This window comes from Chamaea fasciata, unplaced genomic scaffold (assembly GCF_029207755.1).
Source record: "Chamaea fasciata isolate MVZ Bird 193981 ecotype frontalis unplaced genomic scaffold, bChaFas1.0.hap1 SCAF_23, whole genome shotgun sequence".
NCBI classification, from domain to species: domain Eukaryota; kingdom Metazoa; phylum Chordata; class Aves; order Passeriformes; family Sylviidae; genus Chamaea; species Chamaea fasciata.
The window spans coordinates 6630050-6648125 of NW_027094108.1; the positions used below are offsets into that span (position 1 = coordinate 6630050).

Sequence of the window (18076 nt, forward strand, 5' to 3'; positions counted from 1 at the left end):
CCCTTCCAACGGCCTGGATGAGACCCCGGCTCCTCCCGCCCCTGGCGGGGATAAAAAACCCGGATGTCAGGGATGAGGAATTCCAGGGAGCTCCAAGTGGGACCTGAGCATCCAGCAGACTCCAAGGATCCTGGAGCATGGGGCAGCTGGGATTGGGAAGGACCTGCTGAAGGGATTGTCCTGGGACTGGGAAGGTCCCAACATCCACAGGGAGGAATTCCAGGATGAGCTCCCTTGGCCTTCCCAGGGTTTTATCCCCGATTCCCTCCAAAGAGCCGTGGAGGGGCCTTGGGGAAAATGTCGGAGATCCAGGAGTCCATGGGAATCTGCCCCGGGATGTGGGGCTGGATGTGGCTGTGGGGGACACCAGGACAATCCCATCATTCCAGGTGATCCCAAACTCCTGCCTGAACCGGGATCTGGTGCTGGAGCCATCTTTGGGGGACACCAGGACAATCCCGTGCCTTCATCCTGGACCGTCCCGTCAGTTCATCCCAGGTGTTCCCAAATCTCCGCCTGTGCCAGGATGTGGGGCTGGATCCCTCTTTGGAGAACACCAGGGCAATGCCTTCATTCCAGGATCCCAGGATCCCAGGATTCCAGGATCCCAGGATCCCAGGATCCTGTCTGCACTGGGATGTGGGGCTGGATCCATCTTTGAAGGACACCAGGACAATCCCGTCATTCCAGGATCCCAGGATTCTGTCTGCACTGGAATGTGGGGCTGGATCCATCTTTGGAGAACAACAGGGTAATCCCTTCATTGCAGGATCCCAGGATCCCAGGATTTCAGGATTCCAGGATTCCAGGATCCCAGGATTCTGTCTGCACTGGGATGTGGAACTGGATCCATCTTTCAAGGACACCAGGGCAATCCCGTCATTCCAGGATCCCGGGATCCCAGGATTCCAGGATTCCAGGATCCCAGGATTCTGTCTGCACTGGAATGTGGGGCTGGATCCATCTTTGGAGATCTCCAGGACGATCTCTCCATTCCAGGTGATCCCAAATCCCTGCCGGCGCTGGAATGTGGGGCTGGATCCATATTTGGAGAACTCCAGGACGATCTCTCCATTCCAGGTGATCCCAAATCCCTGCCTGCACTGGAATGTGGGGCTGGATCCATATTTGGAGAACTCCAGGACGATCTCTCCATTCCAGGTGATCCCAAATCCCTGCCTGCACTGGAATGTGGGGCTGGATCCATATTTGGAGAACTCCAGGACGATCTCTCCATTCCAGGTGATCCCAAATCCCTGCCTGCACTGGAATGTGGGGCTGGATCCATATTTGGAGATCTCCAGGACGATCTCTCCATTCCAGGTGATCCCAAATCCCTGCCGGCGCTGGAATGTGGGGCTGGATCCATATTTGGAGATCTCCAGGACGATCTCTCCATTCCAGGTGATCCCAAATCTCCGCCGCTCACAAAGCTCCGGAATCATCAAAGCCCCGGGAAGGTTCCGGCCACCTGGACCCCTCTGGAGCTGGATTTGGGAGCTGCTCCCAGCTGGAAAAACATCTCCAAGGAATTTCTGAGCCCAGCCAGGATCCCCCGGAGCTCCTGCTTGGGTGGAAACCCGGGAATGGCTCCAATCCCACAGGAAAGCCGGGACAGGCTCCGTGTCCTCCTGGAAATCCGGGAGTTCCTTCAGAGTCAGGCTCTTGATGAGATGCAGAAAATCTTCAATTAAACCAGGGGATGGTGGAATTTTCTGGGATGAGCGGGGTGCAGGGCTGGCGTGGGATGGGAGGGGTTAAACCAGGGAAAAAACTTCGGGATGGGAATTTGTGGGAGAGCTGGGAGGGGCTAAAATGGGAACTGAAACGGGAAATTCAGAGGGAAATGGGACATGAAAAAGAGAAAGGAATGAAACAAAGAAAAGAAGAAGGGATTTAAAAGGGAATAAACAGGCGGAAAAGGAAATGAAAAAGCGAAAGAAAAGGAAAAGTGGAAAGGAAAGGGAAAGGAGAGGAAAAGAAAATGAGAAAAAGGAAATACAGAGGGGATGAAAAGGGAAATAAAAGGGACAGGGACAAGGAAATCAACAGGAAATAGGAAAATCAACCGAAGGAAATGAAAAAGGAAATGAAAAAGGAAATGAAAAGGAAATGAAAAAGGAAATTAAAAAGGAAATTAAAAAGGAAATAAAGCCCTTCCAGCCCAGATAATTCCGGGATTGTGCTGAGGAATATCCCGGATGAGCACCCGGGCCAGGAGCCCCAGTTCGGGGCTGGGAAAATCGGGAATCTGAGTTAAATGGGGATGATTTCCACTGGAATTGGGATCATTTCCATTAGAATTGGGACAATTTCCTCCGGAACCGGGATAATTTCATTGGAACTGGGATCGTTCCATTGGAACTGAGCGGTGGGAAGGGCTTAAGGATGGAATTTCCCGGGATTTTTTAGGGATCGTCCTCCCCCTGGAATCCCAGGGAATGCCCGCGGGCAGGAATTTGGGAGTCCTTCACGCTCCAGGGTTTTCCAGAGGGTCAGAGCTGGATTTGGATCCCGAGGGAATCCCACGGCGTGAGGAGAAACGGGAGAAACGATCCCGCGGGAAAAGATTCCTTTGGGCTCTAAAAATTGCCTCGATCCCAGAATTCCCTTGGATTTTTCCAAAGGCTGCTGGAATTCCCACTTTGCCCCCTCTGGAATTCCCACTTTTCCCACCGGAATTCCCACTTTTCCCTCTTGCTTTCCTCTCCCTGTCCTGCGGGATTTTGGGATGAAACCTGGCCTGTGCTCTTCCCTCGGAGGGAAACCCGGCACATTCGGGATAAATCCCGGAAATTCCAATTGCCTCCAGGGAAATTCAGGAATTCCGACTTTCTTCCTGTGGAGGGGATTGTTCCAAAGGCTGCTGGAATTCCAGCTTTTCCCACCCCCTGAGACTTTGGCATTCCCTGGACACGGAGCCGCTCCCGGCAGGATGAGCCGGGATGGATCCGGGGGAAGATCAATGGAAAACCTCCAGGAAAATCTGGGAAAATCGGGAATAAATCTCTTTTTTTCCCCTTAAAAATTCCAGGAATTCGCCTTGAATTCCCATTTTTTGGCTGCCCCTTATTCATTCCCCGAGCTCTCTTTTCCCTGGGAATTCCCATCCCTCGATTTCAGCTTGATTTAAAAATCATGGAATTTTTTTCCATTCCTGATTTCCCCCGGGAATTAAAAGAATCCAGGATGGATGGGAATGAAAATATTTTGGGAAAACAGCCTCCGGGTGCATCCCAGAGAGGAGGGGGAGGAAAATTCCCGTTTTTCTCTGGATGTTTCCTTGTTCCCAAAGCGCTTTTGGGCAGCTGAGATGGAGACAGAGCAGAAATTGGGGCAAACCCCCGAAATTATGGAATTTTCAGCTTTTTCCCATGGAAATGGGGCGGGAAATGGGAGGAACGAGGATCCTGCTCCACGTCCATGCGGGAATGAGGGATTTGCTGGGATGAGGAGCCGGGAATTCCCAAATTCCTGCGATTTGGGGGGAATTTTACTCCCCAGCTGAGCCCCAAGGATGTTTTGTGGCTTCCAAGTTTTCCCTGGGAAGCATCCGAGCCTTTGCCGGGATTTTTTCCCGGGATAAATCTTGATCTTTGTCGGGATGAAAAATCTTGGGAAAAGGCTGGATGTAATCTAGGAATCAAAATTCCGGGAAGATCCAAGCTGCAAATAAAGCAGGGGGGAAAAAAACCCGCTGGAAAAGCCAAAGGAATGGCGATGCTGGAAGTTGGGAATGATGCGGGGAAACCGGGAATAAATCCCGTTTTTTTCATGTTTTTCAACCAGGAGCCGCTAGATGGCAGCAACTCCCCGGGAAAAAAAAAAAAAACTCGGGAAAAGGGAATTTTGGGAATTTGGAGGCTCCGTTTGGGGCTCAGCTTCCATTGAAAATTCCTGCGGATTCTTGCGCTCCTGGATTTTTTTTCCCCCCTCCTTTCCTCATTCCCGGGTTTTTCCTGTTTTAGGGAAAATCCTCCATTGAAATCCCCCAAACCGGGATCCAGCCAATCCCAAATTCTGGGCTTAGGGTCCCGATGATCTTCAGGAAATCCCTGGGATTCTTCATCCCCTTCTCCAGCCGGTTTGGAAAATCTGGATCCGCCAGGAAAGGAAAATCCCAGAATTCCATCCTCCTTCTCCAGCTCCAAAATTCCCAGCGCGTAAAAAACCTGGAATTCAGCTCAAACGCCTCGGTGGATTTTTATGGAATTTCTCCAGGATCGGGATTTCCGGCACCTCTGGAAGGTTTTTAGGGAATCAAAACCCTGGGAGTCACATCCCGGCGCAGGAAATGTGGGAATTTCTCTGGATCGGGCCGTTCCCGGTCCTTGCACTGTGCTGGGAGGACTCCGGCAGAATTCCTGGATGGATGGAGATGGAAATTCCCTGAATTCCCCGGATTCTGGTGTAACCCGGAGATTTGGGTTGGATTTTGGGGAAAAGTTTTTGCTTCCGGAGGGTTCGGGATCCATCCGGCTCCCTACGGAATGGGAACATTCCCGAGGCTGCCGGAGCTCCGGGAGCACCGGGAAATGCGAGATTTTGGGATGTCTGAGCAGGGCCTGGAGCTGGATTTGATCCCTGGGGATCCCTTCCAGGATATTCCGTGATCCTTTGGGAACACCTCATCCCATTCCTATCCCGTTCCAGCGGGATTTGGCATCAGGGATAACGATCCCAGGGATGGCTCCTGCTCCAGGAATGGGATGGAGCTCCAGGAGTGGGATGAGGGGGATCCGGCAGTGCCTGGGAATCCCGGACCTTTTCCCGCCCTTTTCCAGAGCTTTTCCAGCCCTTTCCCAGCCCCTCTTCCAGTCCATTTCCCAGTTCTTTTCCTGAGCTTTTCCAGCCCCTTTTCCAGAGCTTTTCCAGCCCCTTTTCCAGCCCTTTTCCAGCCCTTTCCCAACCCCTTTTCCAGCCCCTTTCCCAACCCCTTTTCCAGCCCCTTTTCCAGCCCCTTTCCCAACCCCTTTTCCAGCCCCTTTTCCAGCCCCTTTTCCAGCCCTTTTCCAGCCCTTTCCCAACCCCTTTCCAGCCCCTTTTCCAGCCCTTTCCCAACCCCTTTTCCAGAGCTTTTCCAGCCCCTTTCCAGCCCCTTTTCCAGCCCCTTTTCCAGCCCTTTTCCAGCCCTTTCCCAACCCCTTTCCAGCCCCATTCCAGCCCCTTTTCCCGGCCATTTTCCAGACCCCCAGCTCCTCCGGAATTCCCGCCGAGCTCCCGGAGCCAACTCAGCTTTTCTTCCGCTCCCCGGGCCCGGTTTTGCTGACTCTTCCCGGGAGCAAATCCAGGGAAAACAGAGCGGAAGGGAAGGAGCTGAGGAAGCAGGATTGGAGGGAAAAAGCTGGGAAGCAGAAATGACGGGAATGCTGAGGCGGCTCCGGGGGCGCCCAGATGCCGGGGATGCGCCAGGAATTCTGCTGGAGCTGCGGAAATTGTCCTGGAATGAACTTCTCCTGTTCCCTGGAAACAGGGATGGGAACAGGGAGAGCCCCCAGAATTCCAGGGATTCCCAGAATTTCAGGAGTCCCAGCTGCCGTCCCTGTTGGATCCCAGAGCTCTCCCAGTTCCCATCCCTGGATCCATGGATTCCAGGGAAAACCCCACTCCCAGAGGATCTTCTGGTTGTTTATCCTTGGATACACCTGGAAGGATCCGTGGGGGAAGTCGTGGAGTTAACTGGGATGCACCACGAGCATTCCCAACCCTCGTCCCGGGAAATTGTGGCCGCTTTTCCAACCTTCCCGTGAAAATCCAGGACATCCCAACGAAAGGAAAGGAGCAAACCCTCAGGAATGATCCAAACCTTTGGGACCTGGGAGAAGGGAACAACCCAAAACTTAGGAATTGGGGAGCGGGGAATGATCCAAACCTTCGGGATCTGGGAGAAGGGAACAAACCAAAACTTTGGAATTGGGGAGCGGGGAATGATCTAAACCTTTGGGATCTGGGAGAAGGGAAAGGACCAAACCTCGGGGATTTGGGACCAGGGAGCCAACCAAACTTTTGGGATTTGGGATCAGGGAACGGATCAAATCTTCAGGACTGGGGAGCGCAGAACGAACCAAACCTTGGGGATTTGGGATCAGGGAATGATCCAAACCTTGGGGATTTGGGAAGAGAGAACAATCCAAACCTTCGGGATTTGGGAAGAGAGAACAATCCAAACCTTCGGGATTTGGGAAGAGAGAACAATCCAAACCTTCAGGATTTGGGAGCAGGGAATGAACCCTCCGGGTCCGAGCGTGGGTTTGGGTTTGTCCTTTTCCCATCATTTCCCCCTTCCCTCATCCCCAAGTCATTCCCGGGCGCTCCGGGCCCGCGTGTCCTTCCCGGCGGGAGAAGCTCGGGACGTCGCCGGGCGGTTTTTAATCTTCCAAATGCTTCCCAAAATTAATCTTGGAGAGTGCAGGAGCGGGGGAGGGAGCGCCGCCCACGGCCCGTCCTTGGAGCTCGTCCCTCGGGAATGCGGCCTCGGCGGGCAGGAAGGGGTTAAAGGCAAGGTGAAACACCAACCGGCGCCGGGAGAAAGGCGGGATGTGTGGGAAAGCTTTCCCGGGATGGAAAAACAATCCAATGTCCTCTGGAAGGGCTCCAGGGCCTCGTTCCCACCCAGCCAGGAATTCTCCTTCGCAGCGGTCACAGGGAAAGGGAAAAAAAAAAAAAAAAAAAAAAAAAAAAAAAAAAAAAAAAAAAAAAAAAAAAAAGAAAGAAATCTGGGATTTGGGATGAGGACAGGAGGGGTTTGCGCCTTCCCAGGGGTTGGGAATGCTCCGACGCCTGGGATTTGCCGTGGGAAAAGCAGGAATGTGGGAGCGCGAGCGAGAGGTGACGCCAGGGCGAGGAGTGAAATAGCGACGGGCGGAAAGAAGGAGGTTTTGGGATTGGTGGAATTTCTCGGGTGAGATATCCCAAAAAATGTGGGAGGTGGGAATTCCAGCCCGGCAGCAGCGGGGTGATCCCTCTGGAATGGCCCCGGGGTGGGGGAAGGAGGCTGGAGCTGGACAGGGATGAAACCTTCGGGATTTGGGAGCTGGAACCAACCAAGACATTCGGGATCTGGGAATGAACCAAATTCTCGGGATCGGGGAGCACGGAATGAACCGAACCTTTGGGATTTGGGAACACAGGATGAGCCAAACCTTTGGGATGTGGGAGCAGAGAAAGGACCAAACCTTTGGGATTTGGGAGCAGGGAACCAACCAAAACTTTGGGATTCGGGAGCAGGGAACAAACCAAACCTTTGGGATTTGGGAGCAGGGAACCAACCAAAACTTTGGGATTCGGAAACAGGGAACAAACCAAACCTTTGGGATTTGGGAGCAGGGAACCAACCAAAACTTTGGGATTTGGGAGGGAATGAACCAACCAAAACTTTGGGTTTCGGGATCAGGGAACAAACCAAACCTTTGGGATTTGGGAGCAGGGAACCAACCAAAACTTTGGGATTCGGGAGCAGGGAACAAACCAAACCTTTGGGATTTGGGAGTGGGGATGAAAACCTCCAGGTCTGAGCGTGACTTTGAATTTGTCCTTTTCCTTTTATTTTCCCTTTCCCTCATCCCAGCCATTCCCACCCGCCCCGGGGCCATTCCAGAGGGATCATCCCGCTCCTGCCGGGCTGGAATTCCCACCTCCCACATCCCAGAGTCCCTTTTTTTGGGGCGTTTTTTGGGAGTCTCTCTCCCTCCCACATCCCAGAGTCTCTTTTTTTGGGATGTTTCAGCTGGGAAATTCCACGAATCCCCCAAAAAATCCTCCAACATATTCCTTCTTCTCCCACGACAGGAAGGATGTCCCTCACCCACCCACCCCCCGCCAGCAGCGATGCAGAGAGCCTGGGCAGGTTTGTTAATTAACGCAGCCCCGGGTTAATTAATTAACGCGGCCCCGAGTCCATTAATTAACGCGGCCTCCCAAGGTTCCCTGCCCTTGGGCCGGAGGCTCCGGGCAGTGCCAGGAATTCATCCGGGAGAACATTAACCCCGGCTCTCCTAGACCGCCCCGAGCAGCAGCAAAATTCCCAAAAAAACCCCTGGATTCCTCATCCCTGGGAGTGTCCAAGGCCAGGCTGGAGCAGCCTGGGGTAGTGGGAGGTGGAACTGGGCGGGATTCACCCCAGCTTTCCCCCAGCCCCTCTGGAATTGTGGGATAAGCAGCGATTTCCCGGAAAAGCTGGGAAAGGGGGAGAAGTGAGAGTCTGCTCCTGAAAAAAAAACCGGGAAAAGGGGATAACTGTGCATTGATTTCCCTGAAAACCTGGGGAAAGGGGATAACTGAGCGTCTGCTCCCGAAAAAAATGGGAAAAGGTGGTGAAGGAATGTCTGAGCCGGGAAAACCTGGGAAAAGGGCATGAGGGAGCCCTGTTCCTGAAAAAGCTGGGAAAAGGGGATGAGGGAGCACTGCTCCCGGAAAAGCTGGGAAAAGGAGATGTGGGAGCGTTGCTCCTGAAAAAAACTGGGGAAAGGGCATGCGGGAGTGTCCGAGCTGGGAAAACCCGGGACAAGGGGATGAGGGAGCGCTGTTCCCGGAAAACCCGGGAAAAGGGAATTCCGGAGCGCTGCTGCGGCGCTCGCCGCCCCGGAGCCGCCGGCCGCGCCTCATCAGCGGTGTCGAACACGCGGCGCGCTCTTGCCTCCTATTAGGCTGGGCTTAAAACGAGGCGCGGGGCTCGTTTCGCCGAACGTCGGCTTTAATTCAGGCCCGGCTGTGCCCAAAGCGCCGGCGCCGCTTTACACGGAGAGCAAATGCCGAGAGCTCCGCTCCGCGGTGAGAGATAACGAGATAAGAGATAAGGAGGCCAGCCCCGAACTCTGCCCCCAAACCAGGGCGGGGAGGTGTCCCAGCCGTGCTGGTGGAGCTTTGGTGGCACCTCCCTGAGACCTCCACCCGAAACCAGCCCGGCCGCGTCCGGGTCAATGTTCACCGCCTGGAGCCTAAGCCGGGCCTAAATCCGCTCCTAAATCAGGTCCCGAGGGACGCCCGGACAGCTGGAGCCCGCGGAAATCCGGGATTCGCCGCCACCCAAACAAACACGGCCCTGTTTAACCTGCCCTGAGCAAACGAGCCCGCCCGGCTCCGCCCGGCTCTTCCTGGAGCCTCCGGGCTGCGGTTCCGGGCACAGTCCAAGGGTTTGAGCCCTTCCTCCATCCCGAGGAGTGGGAAGAGCCCGGATCCAAGGGTTTGAGCCCTTCCTCCATCCCGAGGAGTGGGAAGAGCCCGGATCCAAGGCTTTGAGCCCTTCCTCCATCCCGAGGAGTGGGAACAGCCCGGATCCAAGGCTTTGAGCCCTTCCTCCATCCCGAGGAGTGGGAAGAGCCCGGATCCAAGGGTTTGCTCCTTCCTCCATCCCGAGGAGTGGGAAGAGCCCGGATCCAAGGCTTTGAGCCCTTCCTCCATCCCGAGGAGTGGGAAGAGCCCGGATCCAAGGGTTTGAGCCCTTCCTCCATCCCGAGGAGTGGGAAGAGCCCGGACCCAAGGGTTTGCTCCTTCCTCCATCCCGAGGAGTGGGAACAGCCCGGATCCAAGGGTTTGAGCCCTTCCTCCATCCCGAGGAGTGGGAACAGCCCGGATCCAAGGGTTTGAGCCCTTCCTCCATCCCGAGGAGTGGGAACAGGCCGGATCCAAGGGTTTGCTCCCTTCCTCCATCCCGAGGAGTGGGAAGAGCCCGGATCCAAGGGTTTGAGCCCTTCCTCCATCCCGAGGAGTGGGAACAGCCCGGATCCAAGGGTTTGCTCCCTTCCTCCATCCCGAGGAGTGGGAAGAGCCCGGATCCAAGGGTTTGAGCCCTTCCTCCATCCCGAGGAGTGGGAACAGTCCAGATCCAAGGCTTTGCTCCTTCCTCCAGGCCAGGTCCGTGGCAGGCTCGGATCGCCCAACTCGCGCTGGGGGCTCCTTCTCCAGCTGCCACCTCTCCCTGGGGCCCCGTCAGGGCCGCGGTGGCGCCGCGCCCTCCTCGGGCAGCACCAGCACGGCGGGCAGGAGGCTCCCGTGGGGCTCCGGGAAGGGTCGCAGCTCCTTGGCCCCGAAGCGCGGCGAGACGGGGTCGGCCAGGAAGCGCAGGTGGAAACCGCGGCCCAGGCAGTGGACGAGGCCGCCCAGGGCGGCGCAGCGCGGCGCGGCCCCCTCGGGCAGGAGCCGGCTGCCGCAGCGGTACCACAGCCCGGCGCTGGCGCTGCAACGCGACACGGTGACATCGGTGCCGCCGGCGCCGCGCCGCAGCTGGAAGCGGTACAGGAAGCCGTGGGCGCTCACCAGCTCGGCCGTCCTGTCCTTGTCGCCCACGGCCGGGCTGGCGGCCCAGTTGTCCCCGCGGGCGTCGTAGCGCAGCAGCAGCGAGCGCAGGGTGCCCCCGGTGACGTAGATGTCGCCGTCGCAGGCGGCGGCCGCGTGGGCCACGGCGAAGGTGTCCCGGGGCAGGGCGGCGGCGAAGGCCCAGCGGTCCCGCCGCGGGTCGTAGCGCTCCACGGTGGCCAGGCACTCGCCGCCGATGGCGTACAGGTGACCGTCCAGGGCCACCAGCTGGCAGCGCGGCCGCGCCTGGAGCAGGGGACAGACGTCGCGCCAGCTGTCGCCCAGGGGGTCGTAGCAGAGCACGCGGCGGGCGGGGCAGCCGGGCACCACGAACAGGTAATTGAACATGGAGCACACGGCGCAGCCCCGCCCCGACACCTCGGCCGGCAGCCGGCACAGCTGGCGCCAGCGGTCGCCGTCCTCGTCGTAGTAGCAGAGGCGGCCGCGGCGGCGGCCGGGCTCGGCCGGGGGGACGTCGGCCACCACCAGGCGCGGCCGCCCGCGGCTCCGCAGCGCCGGGAGCAGCTCCCGCTCGCCGGCGTTGAGGCGGCCGTAGGCGGCCGGGGAGCGCAGCACCTGCAGGAGGTGCCGGCTCATCACCTGCAGCGCCGAGTCCTGCAGCGCCCGCAGCTGCCGCGCCTTGGCCCAGCGCAGGACCTCGCAGCAGTTCCCCAGGTGCACCTGGCCGGGGGCTGGCACCTGGCACGGCTCCGGCCCCGCAGCTGGAACCCCACCGGGCAGAGGGAGCTGGGGGGCGACCCCGAGGGCGCTGTCCGTCCAGCCGGGAGAAGGAGGCTCGGGAGGGCTCTCCGTGCCCTCCTGCGGAGCTGTGGAGCTGCTGGGATGGGGATTTTCCAAAGCTGGGTTCTCCCGCTGGGCTCCGGGGCTCTGCGGCTCTGCCCGGCGCTGGGATGTCCCCGCGGGGACGAAGGGCAAGGCCGTCCGCCTGGACACCGACTCGGAGACGGACTGCACGAAGTAGTCGTAGACTTTGCCCCGCAGGCCGGGCCCGGGCGAGCTGTCCCTGTCCTTGTCGCGGCGCTCCGGGATGAAGTTCTCCTCCACCTGGATCTTGGCCACCGAGGAGAAGCAGTAGGAGGTGTCGGAGCCCGCCTCGCTGGCCGTCAGCAGCAGCCCCAGGTTGGAGGTGACGCTGAGGGTCCGCACTGGCCCCGCGCTGCCCTCCCGGCTCCCGCCGGCTCCAGCGGGCTCCGTGCTCTGGGCACATCCATCCCCCTCCGAGCGGGCATCGCCAGCCCCTGGGCAGCGCCCGGAGCTCGGGGAGGGGGCGTCCCTGTCCACGGGGCTGCCCCGGGCTCCGGACACGGCCCCGGGGGCGTGAGCGCCCAGCTCACTTCCCAGCGGAATTCCCGGCTCACTTCCCACCTCGACTCCTGCCTTGCTTCCCAGCTCACTTCCCAGAAAACTTCCTGGCTCACTTCCCAGCTCACTTCCCACCTCGATTCCTGCCTTGCTTCCCAGCTCACTTCCCAGGTTGCTTCCTGGTTCGCTTCCCTGTTCACTTCCCGGCTCGATTCCTGATTTAATTCCCAGATTATTTCCCAGCTCGATTCCCAGCTCGCTGGCCTGCTCACTTCCCCACTCATTTCCCGGCTTCGTTACCAATTTGCTCCCTGGCTCACTTCCTGCCTTTCTCCCTGGATTATTTCCCGGCTTGACCCCCAGCCTGCTTCCCGACTTGCTTCCTGGCGGATTTCCCAGCTCCCTTCCCGGCTCTTTTCCCAGCTCACTTCCCGTCCTGCTGCCGGGATCCTTCCCCAGCTCAACCCCTGCTTCGCTTGCTGATTTCATTCCCAACTTCCATCCCCGTTCCCTTCCCGACTCCCTCTCCGTGCCGGCCGGACCGAGCGGGGCTTTCCTGGGAATCAGCCCCAGCTCCGAACCCACCTCCTCTCCTTCCTCTTCCTCACTCCTTGGAAAACTCCGCTCCTCCCGGAGAGCCGCGTGCCGCACCCCGAGGCCATTCCCAGACCCGTCGCCTCCATCCCTCCTCCTCCTCCTCCTCCTCCTCACATCCCCATCCCCATCCCGGTTTTCCCGCTGCTCTCCCGGCGGGGTTTTTCCCGGGGGAGGCGAGCGGTTCCTGTAAAACCTGAAGGCCAGGGACAGGAGCAGCAGCGCGGCCGCCGACAGGAGCAGCTTCCCGGGCAGCTGCATGTCCGAGTGCCAGGCCGGGGGCACGCGCTGGGGCATTTTTCCATGCGGGAATGCCGAGGAGCCGATTAATGATTTGCCGGGAGAGGCCGGAGCGCGGCGGGCTGGGACAAGGTGACTTTGAGCGGGCAGAGCTGGCAGGAATGTTTGGGATGGGCAGGGCTCCAGGGAAAGGTGCAGCCCAGGGAAACAGAGAGAGGGAAGGGCGCAAAGCAGGACAAACATCCCCCAGGAGCCGCTTCTCCCTGGCGGCGCTTTTAAAGGGGTCACGCAACGAAAAAGGGGAGAGGAAAAAAAACCAAACAACTTGTTTAGCCCAGCGAAGGCTCCTCATCCCTCGGTGCTCCCAGAAAAGGGAGGGAGCGGCAGCCGGGAGCCCTTTGGGCTGACGCCGAGCAGCTGCTCGGGTGACGAATTCAGCGGCTTGATCCAGTGATTAATTAATTCAGTGATTAATTAATTCGGCGGCCTTCGTTCGCTGCCTAACGCGGGCTGACGGGAAAGAGCCCCGGAGCTTGTGGGGTCTCTCGGAGGCCGCCGTGGAAGCGGCAGGGAGGGAATGAGGAGCTGGTGGGAAAGGAGCTGGGGGAGTCGGGGAGGGGGGAAATGCTGGCGCTGGGGAGGAAATGGAGGCTGGAGCTCAGCTGCCGGCACGAGGAGAGGGGCGGAGGAAGGAATAAAAGCAGGGAGAAATTCGGGCTGGGAGTTGTCATTCCCGAGGGGTGTCAGGGGTCGGAGTCACCGTGGGGAAACTGAGGCACGGCAGGGCTGCGTTCTCCCCCTGGGAGGGTGCCGGTGGTGGATCTGCTCCTGGCCTGACTTCCGAAGATTTCAGGGAATTCTCATCCCCAGGACAACAAAACTTGGGCCGTGGCTGGGGGGAGAGGCGGGAGCCTGGGGATCGGCGTCGCTTCCCACCGCCGCCAGGGGAGCGGAATTCAAAGGGATCCGATCCCGCTCCTTCTCCCCGGGGAACACCCGAGAGAGGGAAAAAACGAGGACAGAAAGAGCCAAACTGGGGGCGGGCGGGGGTGGAAGCTCCTGCTTTCGCTCGGGGACTCGCTCCCCGCTGGCTCCATCCCAATCCGGTGGGATTTTCCTATGGGATGATCCCCGGGGGACCTGGGGGGGTGACACGTCCCAGCCCGTGGGTGGCTGCGGTGGGAGGGGGCTGTGCCAGGGGTCTCCAGTGGGAGATGGCAGCTCAGGGAACTCATTCCCGGCGTCCTCAACTTCCCAAACCTCATCCCGATGGAGCAGCCGATCCCCACCAGCCGCTTCCTGAGGTTTTGGGATGAGGAGGAGCCCCCGAAGCCCCTCGGGGCAGGTTCTCCACCCTCCCTGACACCCCTGAGTGTTGAGGTGTTCCCCTGTCCAGGCTGGGACGCTGAGATTCCCAGGACGGCTGAAATTCCCGTGGTGGGAGGGATGGGGCCGGGTCCCCAGACCCCCCCAGGGCTGCTCTCAGCTGGAGGATCCCGTCCCAAACACCGAAAATGGTTTTATATCCCTGAAGAGGATGGAGAGGGAGCGCAGGAATGACCTCCCGGGGCTGGTTGTGCACTCAGGGATCCCTGTGCTCATCCCTGCCGCGAGCACGGACCCACCGACGGCTTCGGGGGGATATTCGGGCTGTTGTCCCCTGCTGCGGGGAAATGCAGCGCGGAAGAGTTTGGGGGGAATTAAGATATTTCAGTTAAAAGCCGGGTTTGGAGCGCGGGCAGTGTCGTGCATCCAAATCAGCGCCAGCCAAGCCCACCCAGCCTCTCTCCTCCACCCTGTAGGGGAAAAAAAACCCCCCAAAATCCATCCCGGGAGGGGCTCGGCTTGGCCAAAACCTTGGGAAAAGGGGAATTGCTCCCGCCTGGAAAGGCGGGCGGTGCCGGAGCTGGGGGAGCGGGGCCGCGTGTGGAGTCTGGGCACGCGTTCCAGCGCTCGGCTAATTGGGAAAGGGTCTGGCCGCCGCGACCTCCCGGGCCCTTGGCCGCTCCCTGCCGGGCCTTTCATCCCCCGCTGGATCTACAGAGATCCCGGCCTTCGGGAGCCGGCGAGGAGGAGGAGGAAGAGGATGAATTATTCATGCGCTCGGCAGCCCCCTGAACCCACCCGCTAACGAGGGGGCGAGGCGCGGGAGGCGCCGAGCGAAGCTCCCGCTGACTTTCCTGCGGGGCCGGAGCACCCCCGGTTCCTGCTCTCCCAAGGAAGCCGCGGATTCCGCGGGATAAATCCCCATTTATCGCTGCCTGCGCTGCGAGGGGAGCGGGAGAAGCGGCGCTGACGTCTGGGCGCTTGTGACTCTAATTGAGCGTAATTACCTCTTCCAGATCTGCTAAAACCCTTTCTCAAAGTCCCCTGGAATTCGGGAACATCGATAACGCCGCTCCTTTGGGGTTTTCAGCTGCTGTCAGCCCCTCGCCAAGGCGCTGCGGGTTTTTTTTTTTTTTCGGCTTTTTGTTGGGTTTGGTTTTTTTTTTTTTTTTTCTTTTTCTTTCCGAGCTAATCAGATCTCCTCGGAAGGTTGTCAGGAGCGGATCTGTCAGCTCTCATCAATAATGGAACAACCTGAGCCGCTCCTTTCCCCTCCAGCCTCCTCCTGCATTATTCACTGCCAGCGCCTCGAACAACGGGATCGGCATCGGGGGGAGAGGGGGGGTTCAGCAGTGACCTGGAGGGAGAGGGTGGGGAGGGGACGGGGGGGGAAGGTGGGTCCAGCACAGCGTGGATGGATCTCTCCGGTGGGACTGGGGGATGGGGGGATGGAATCCCTCGGTTTGCAGGAATTCGGGAGAACAGGCAGCAGCTCTGCCCCAAAATAAAGAGAAATTCCCAAATCCCCTCCTTCCTCTGTCTGTGCCAACCTTTGGTCGATCCAGCCACGCCGGAATCCCTGGGAAATGACCTGAGCATCCCAAACCGGGCTGGGTTTGGGATTGAAGGCCCACCGAGCCCGGCGTTCCCTCTGGCGGGACCGGGGGACGGAATCCTTTGGCGTTCCTCGCTCTGCAGGAGTTCGGGAAACGAGGAGAAACTGCCAAACCCCCTCACTCCTCTGTCTGTGCCAGCCCTCGGTTGATCCACCCACGCCAGGGGATCCGTCCTTTTTCCCAGGGATTTTCCCCAGAGCATCCCGAGCTGGCGTGGCGCCCACTGATCCCGGCGTCCCTGTCCCAGCCGCTGGCCGGGGACATCCCGGCGCTCCCGAGGTGACACTGGCGGTGGAGCCGGTGGCGGCCCCCTGGAATTGCCGCTCGTTTCCAGGGTTCCGGGAAGGCTGCTCGTTTCCACGGCTCTGGGCTAAACCCGCCGCATTTGCATTTAAATGGAGCTTCCGGCGGCTGGAAACGCTCGTTTTTCCAGGCGAGGAAGCCTAATGGCTGGTTAATCCTGCCGGTTGTTTAATTACGGCGGGATGAGGCCGCTGGAGCGGCTCCCATCCCCGAGGAAGGCGAGAAGGATCCATGGGAAAGGGCTTTCCAGAGCGTGGGGGGAAACTGAGGCGGGGAGAATTCCTGAAGAAACTACGCTCCCTCTGGAAAAAAAAAAAAAAAAAAAACCAACCCAAGATTTTCTCCTCATCCGTGGAGTGAGAACGCGGATCCGATGGGATCGGGATGGAGGCAAGCGCCGCTGCTCCTCCTCCCACACATCCCAGCCGGTCCCGATCCCATTGCTCCCAATCCAAACCATAAAACTCCGGGATTTGGTATGGGAAGGAGCTCTGGAGCTGCCGTGGGTTCGTTCGGCTCCCCCGAGGCTGGGAAAGCAGCGAGGTTGGCAGCGGAGCGGGGAAGGGCTGGAATCTGCTTAATAATAATTAATCATCACGGTAATAACGATGCAAAGCGCTCGTGCGGGGCTTTGGGAAGATGAGGCGCCACTCGGCTGCCGGATAATCCTCCAGGATTAAGAGTTCCCAGAGGAAAAGGCTCGGGAGCGCCCCATGCTTGGGATCCTTTCCCCCCGGGAATCCTCACGGCCGGGCGCTCCACGACGAGGAAAAGCAAGCCTGGAAAACCTCCAGGACGGGGGGAAACCACCTGGATTCTGCGGGGTTGGAGCCATCCCGGGATGGGCAGCGTGGGAATGGCCACGTTTCCATGGGGACGGCTGCCCACCAGGGCCCCGGTGCCGACGGGACGCGCTGCCCGCTCAAGTGTGAGCGCTGACATTTGGGGTCGGGAGCCGCCTGTCACTTGTCATTCCTCAGCCAGCCCGGGACGAGCGGCACGGCCGGAATCCCGCCGGATAAACCCAGCGATCCACGGCTCTGGGGCTCCCGGCGCCGCGGCCTCGGCAGGGCTGGGGACACGTGCGGGTCCTCCCCTGGGGGGACGAGGCCCGGAGCACCTCGGGGTGGTGGGAATGCTGCACTTGGGCTTTTCCAGGGAAAATCTGGTCCTTGAATCCTCAAAGCCTCCTGCTCCCACTTCCAAGGCCTTGCAAAGCCCCCAGGAGGGAGCTGGGAACCCCAAGACAGAGCTGGGAACCCCGAGACAGACCCGGGAACCCCAAGATGGAGCTGGGAACCCCAAGATGGAGCTGGGAACCCCGAGACAGACCCGGGAACTCCAAGACGGAGCTGGGAACCCCGAGACAGACCCGGGAACCCCAAGATGGAGCTGGGAACCTCAGGATGGAGCTGGGAATCCCCATATGGACCTGGGAACCCCGAGACAGACCCGGGAACCCCAAGATGGAGCTGGGAACCTCAGGATGGAGCTGGGAACCCCAAGACGGAGCTGGGAACCGTGAGACAGACCCGGGAACATCAAGATGGAGCTGGGAACCCCGAGACAGAGCTGGGAACCATGAGATGGAACTTTGAACCCCAAGATGGACCTGGGAATCCCAAGACGGAGGTGGGAACCCCAAGATGGAGCTGGGAATCTCAAGACAGAGCTGCGAATCCCAATATGGACCTGGGAATCCCGAGACAGACCCGGGAACCCCAAGATGAAGCTGGGAACCCCAGGGTGGACCTGGGAATCCCAAGACGGAGGTGGGAACCCCAAGATGGAGGTGGGAACCCCGAGACAGAGCTGGGAATCCCAGCACAGGTAAACCATGAATTACGACCTTCTCGCAGAGGTGGTTTTCCTTTTTCCCTTTAATTCAATCGTCTGAGGAAGCCAAGACACGGAAAGAGACCGAGACTGTCGAGAGTATAGAAAAAAAAAAAGAGCGGGAGAGCCGGTGGCTGGAGGCAGGAATGCCGGGAGGAGCCGGATGGAGGTGGAGGAGGAGAAGGGAGAGGCGGTGAAGCTTCACGTGAGCTCCAGGATCACTGTCAGGGTGAGCGCCAAAACGAATCTGAAGCCGCGGTGGCCGGGAAGTGAACCTGGAGAGGAGGAAAACGGGATCAGGAGCTCCCGGAGCCGCTTCCCGACGCTGGGGTTTGGAGCAGGACGGGGGCACCGCCGGCTGGGAGGGAGATCCAGCCCCCAGGGGCTGGGTGGGGTCGGGTGGAGATGAGGGATGGGGTGGGAGCGTCTGCGGGGCCGCTTCTGGTGTGAGGATATCCCTGAGGACACAGGAGAGGGCTGGGAATGGGGCAAGGAGAGATGGGTGAGGGCTTGGGATGAGGGAATGAAAGGTGGCTGAGGGTTTG

The 18076-nt window shown here is 59.2% G+C and overlaps 2 protein-coding genes across 2 annotated transcripts in view; both read right to left on the reverse strand.

Moving 5' to 3' along the window:
- Positions 1–9927: 9927 nt before the first annotated feature.
- KLHDC7A (kelch domain containing 7A) lies at positions 9928–12507 on the reverse strand. The gene has a single exon (XM_066203253.1). It carries the CDS (start codon positions 12505–12507, stop codon positions 9928–9930), a length of 2580 nt encoding a protein of 859 aa, XP_066059350.1.
- Positions 12508–17556: 5049 nt separating this feature from the next.
- Positions 17557–18076, reverse strand: part of IGSF21 (immunoglobin superfamily member 21) — a 44232-nt gene continuing 43712 nt past the window's right edge. Inside the window, exon 10 of the mRNA XM_066203036.1 lies at positions 17557–17806. Within this exon, the coding sequence (XP_066059133.1) occupies positions 17733–17806 (74 nt within the window). The 3' untranslated portion in view covers positions 17557–17732. The remainder of the gene's footprint in view (positions 17807–18076) is intronic.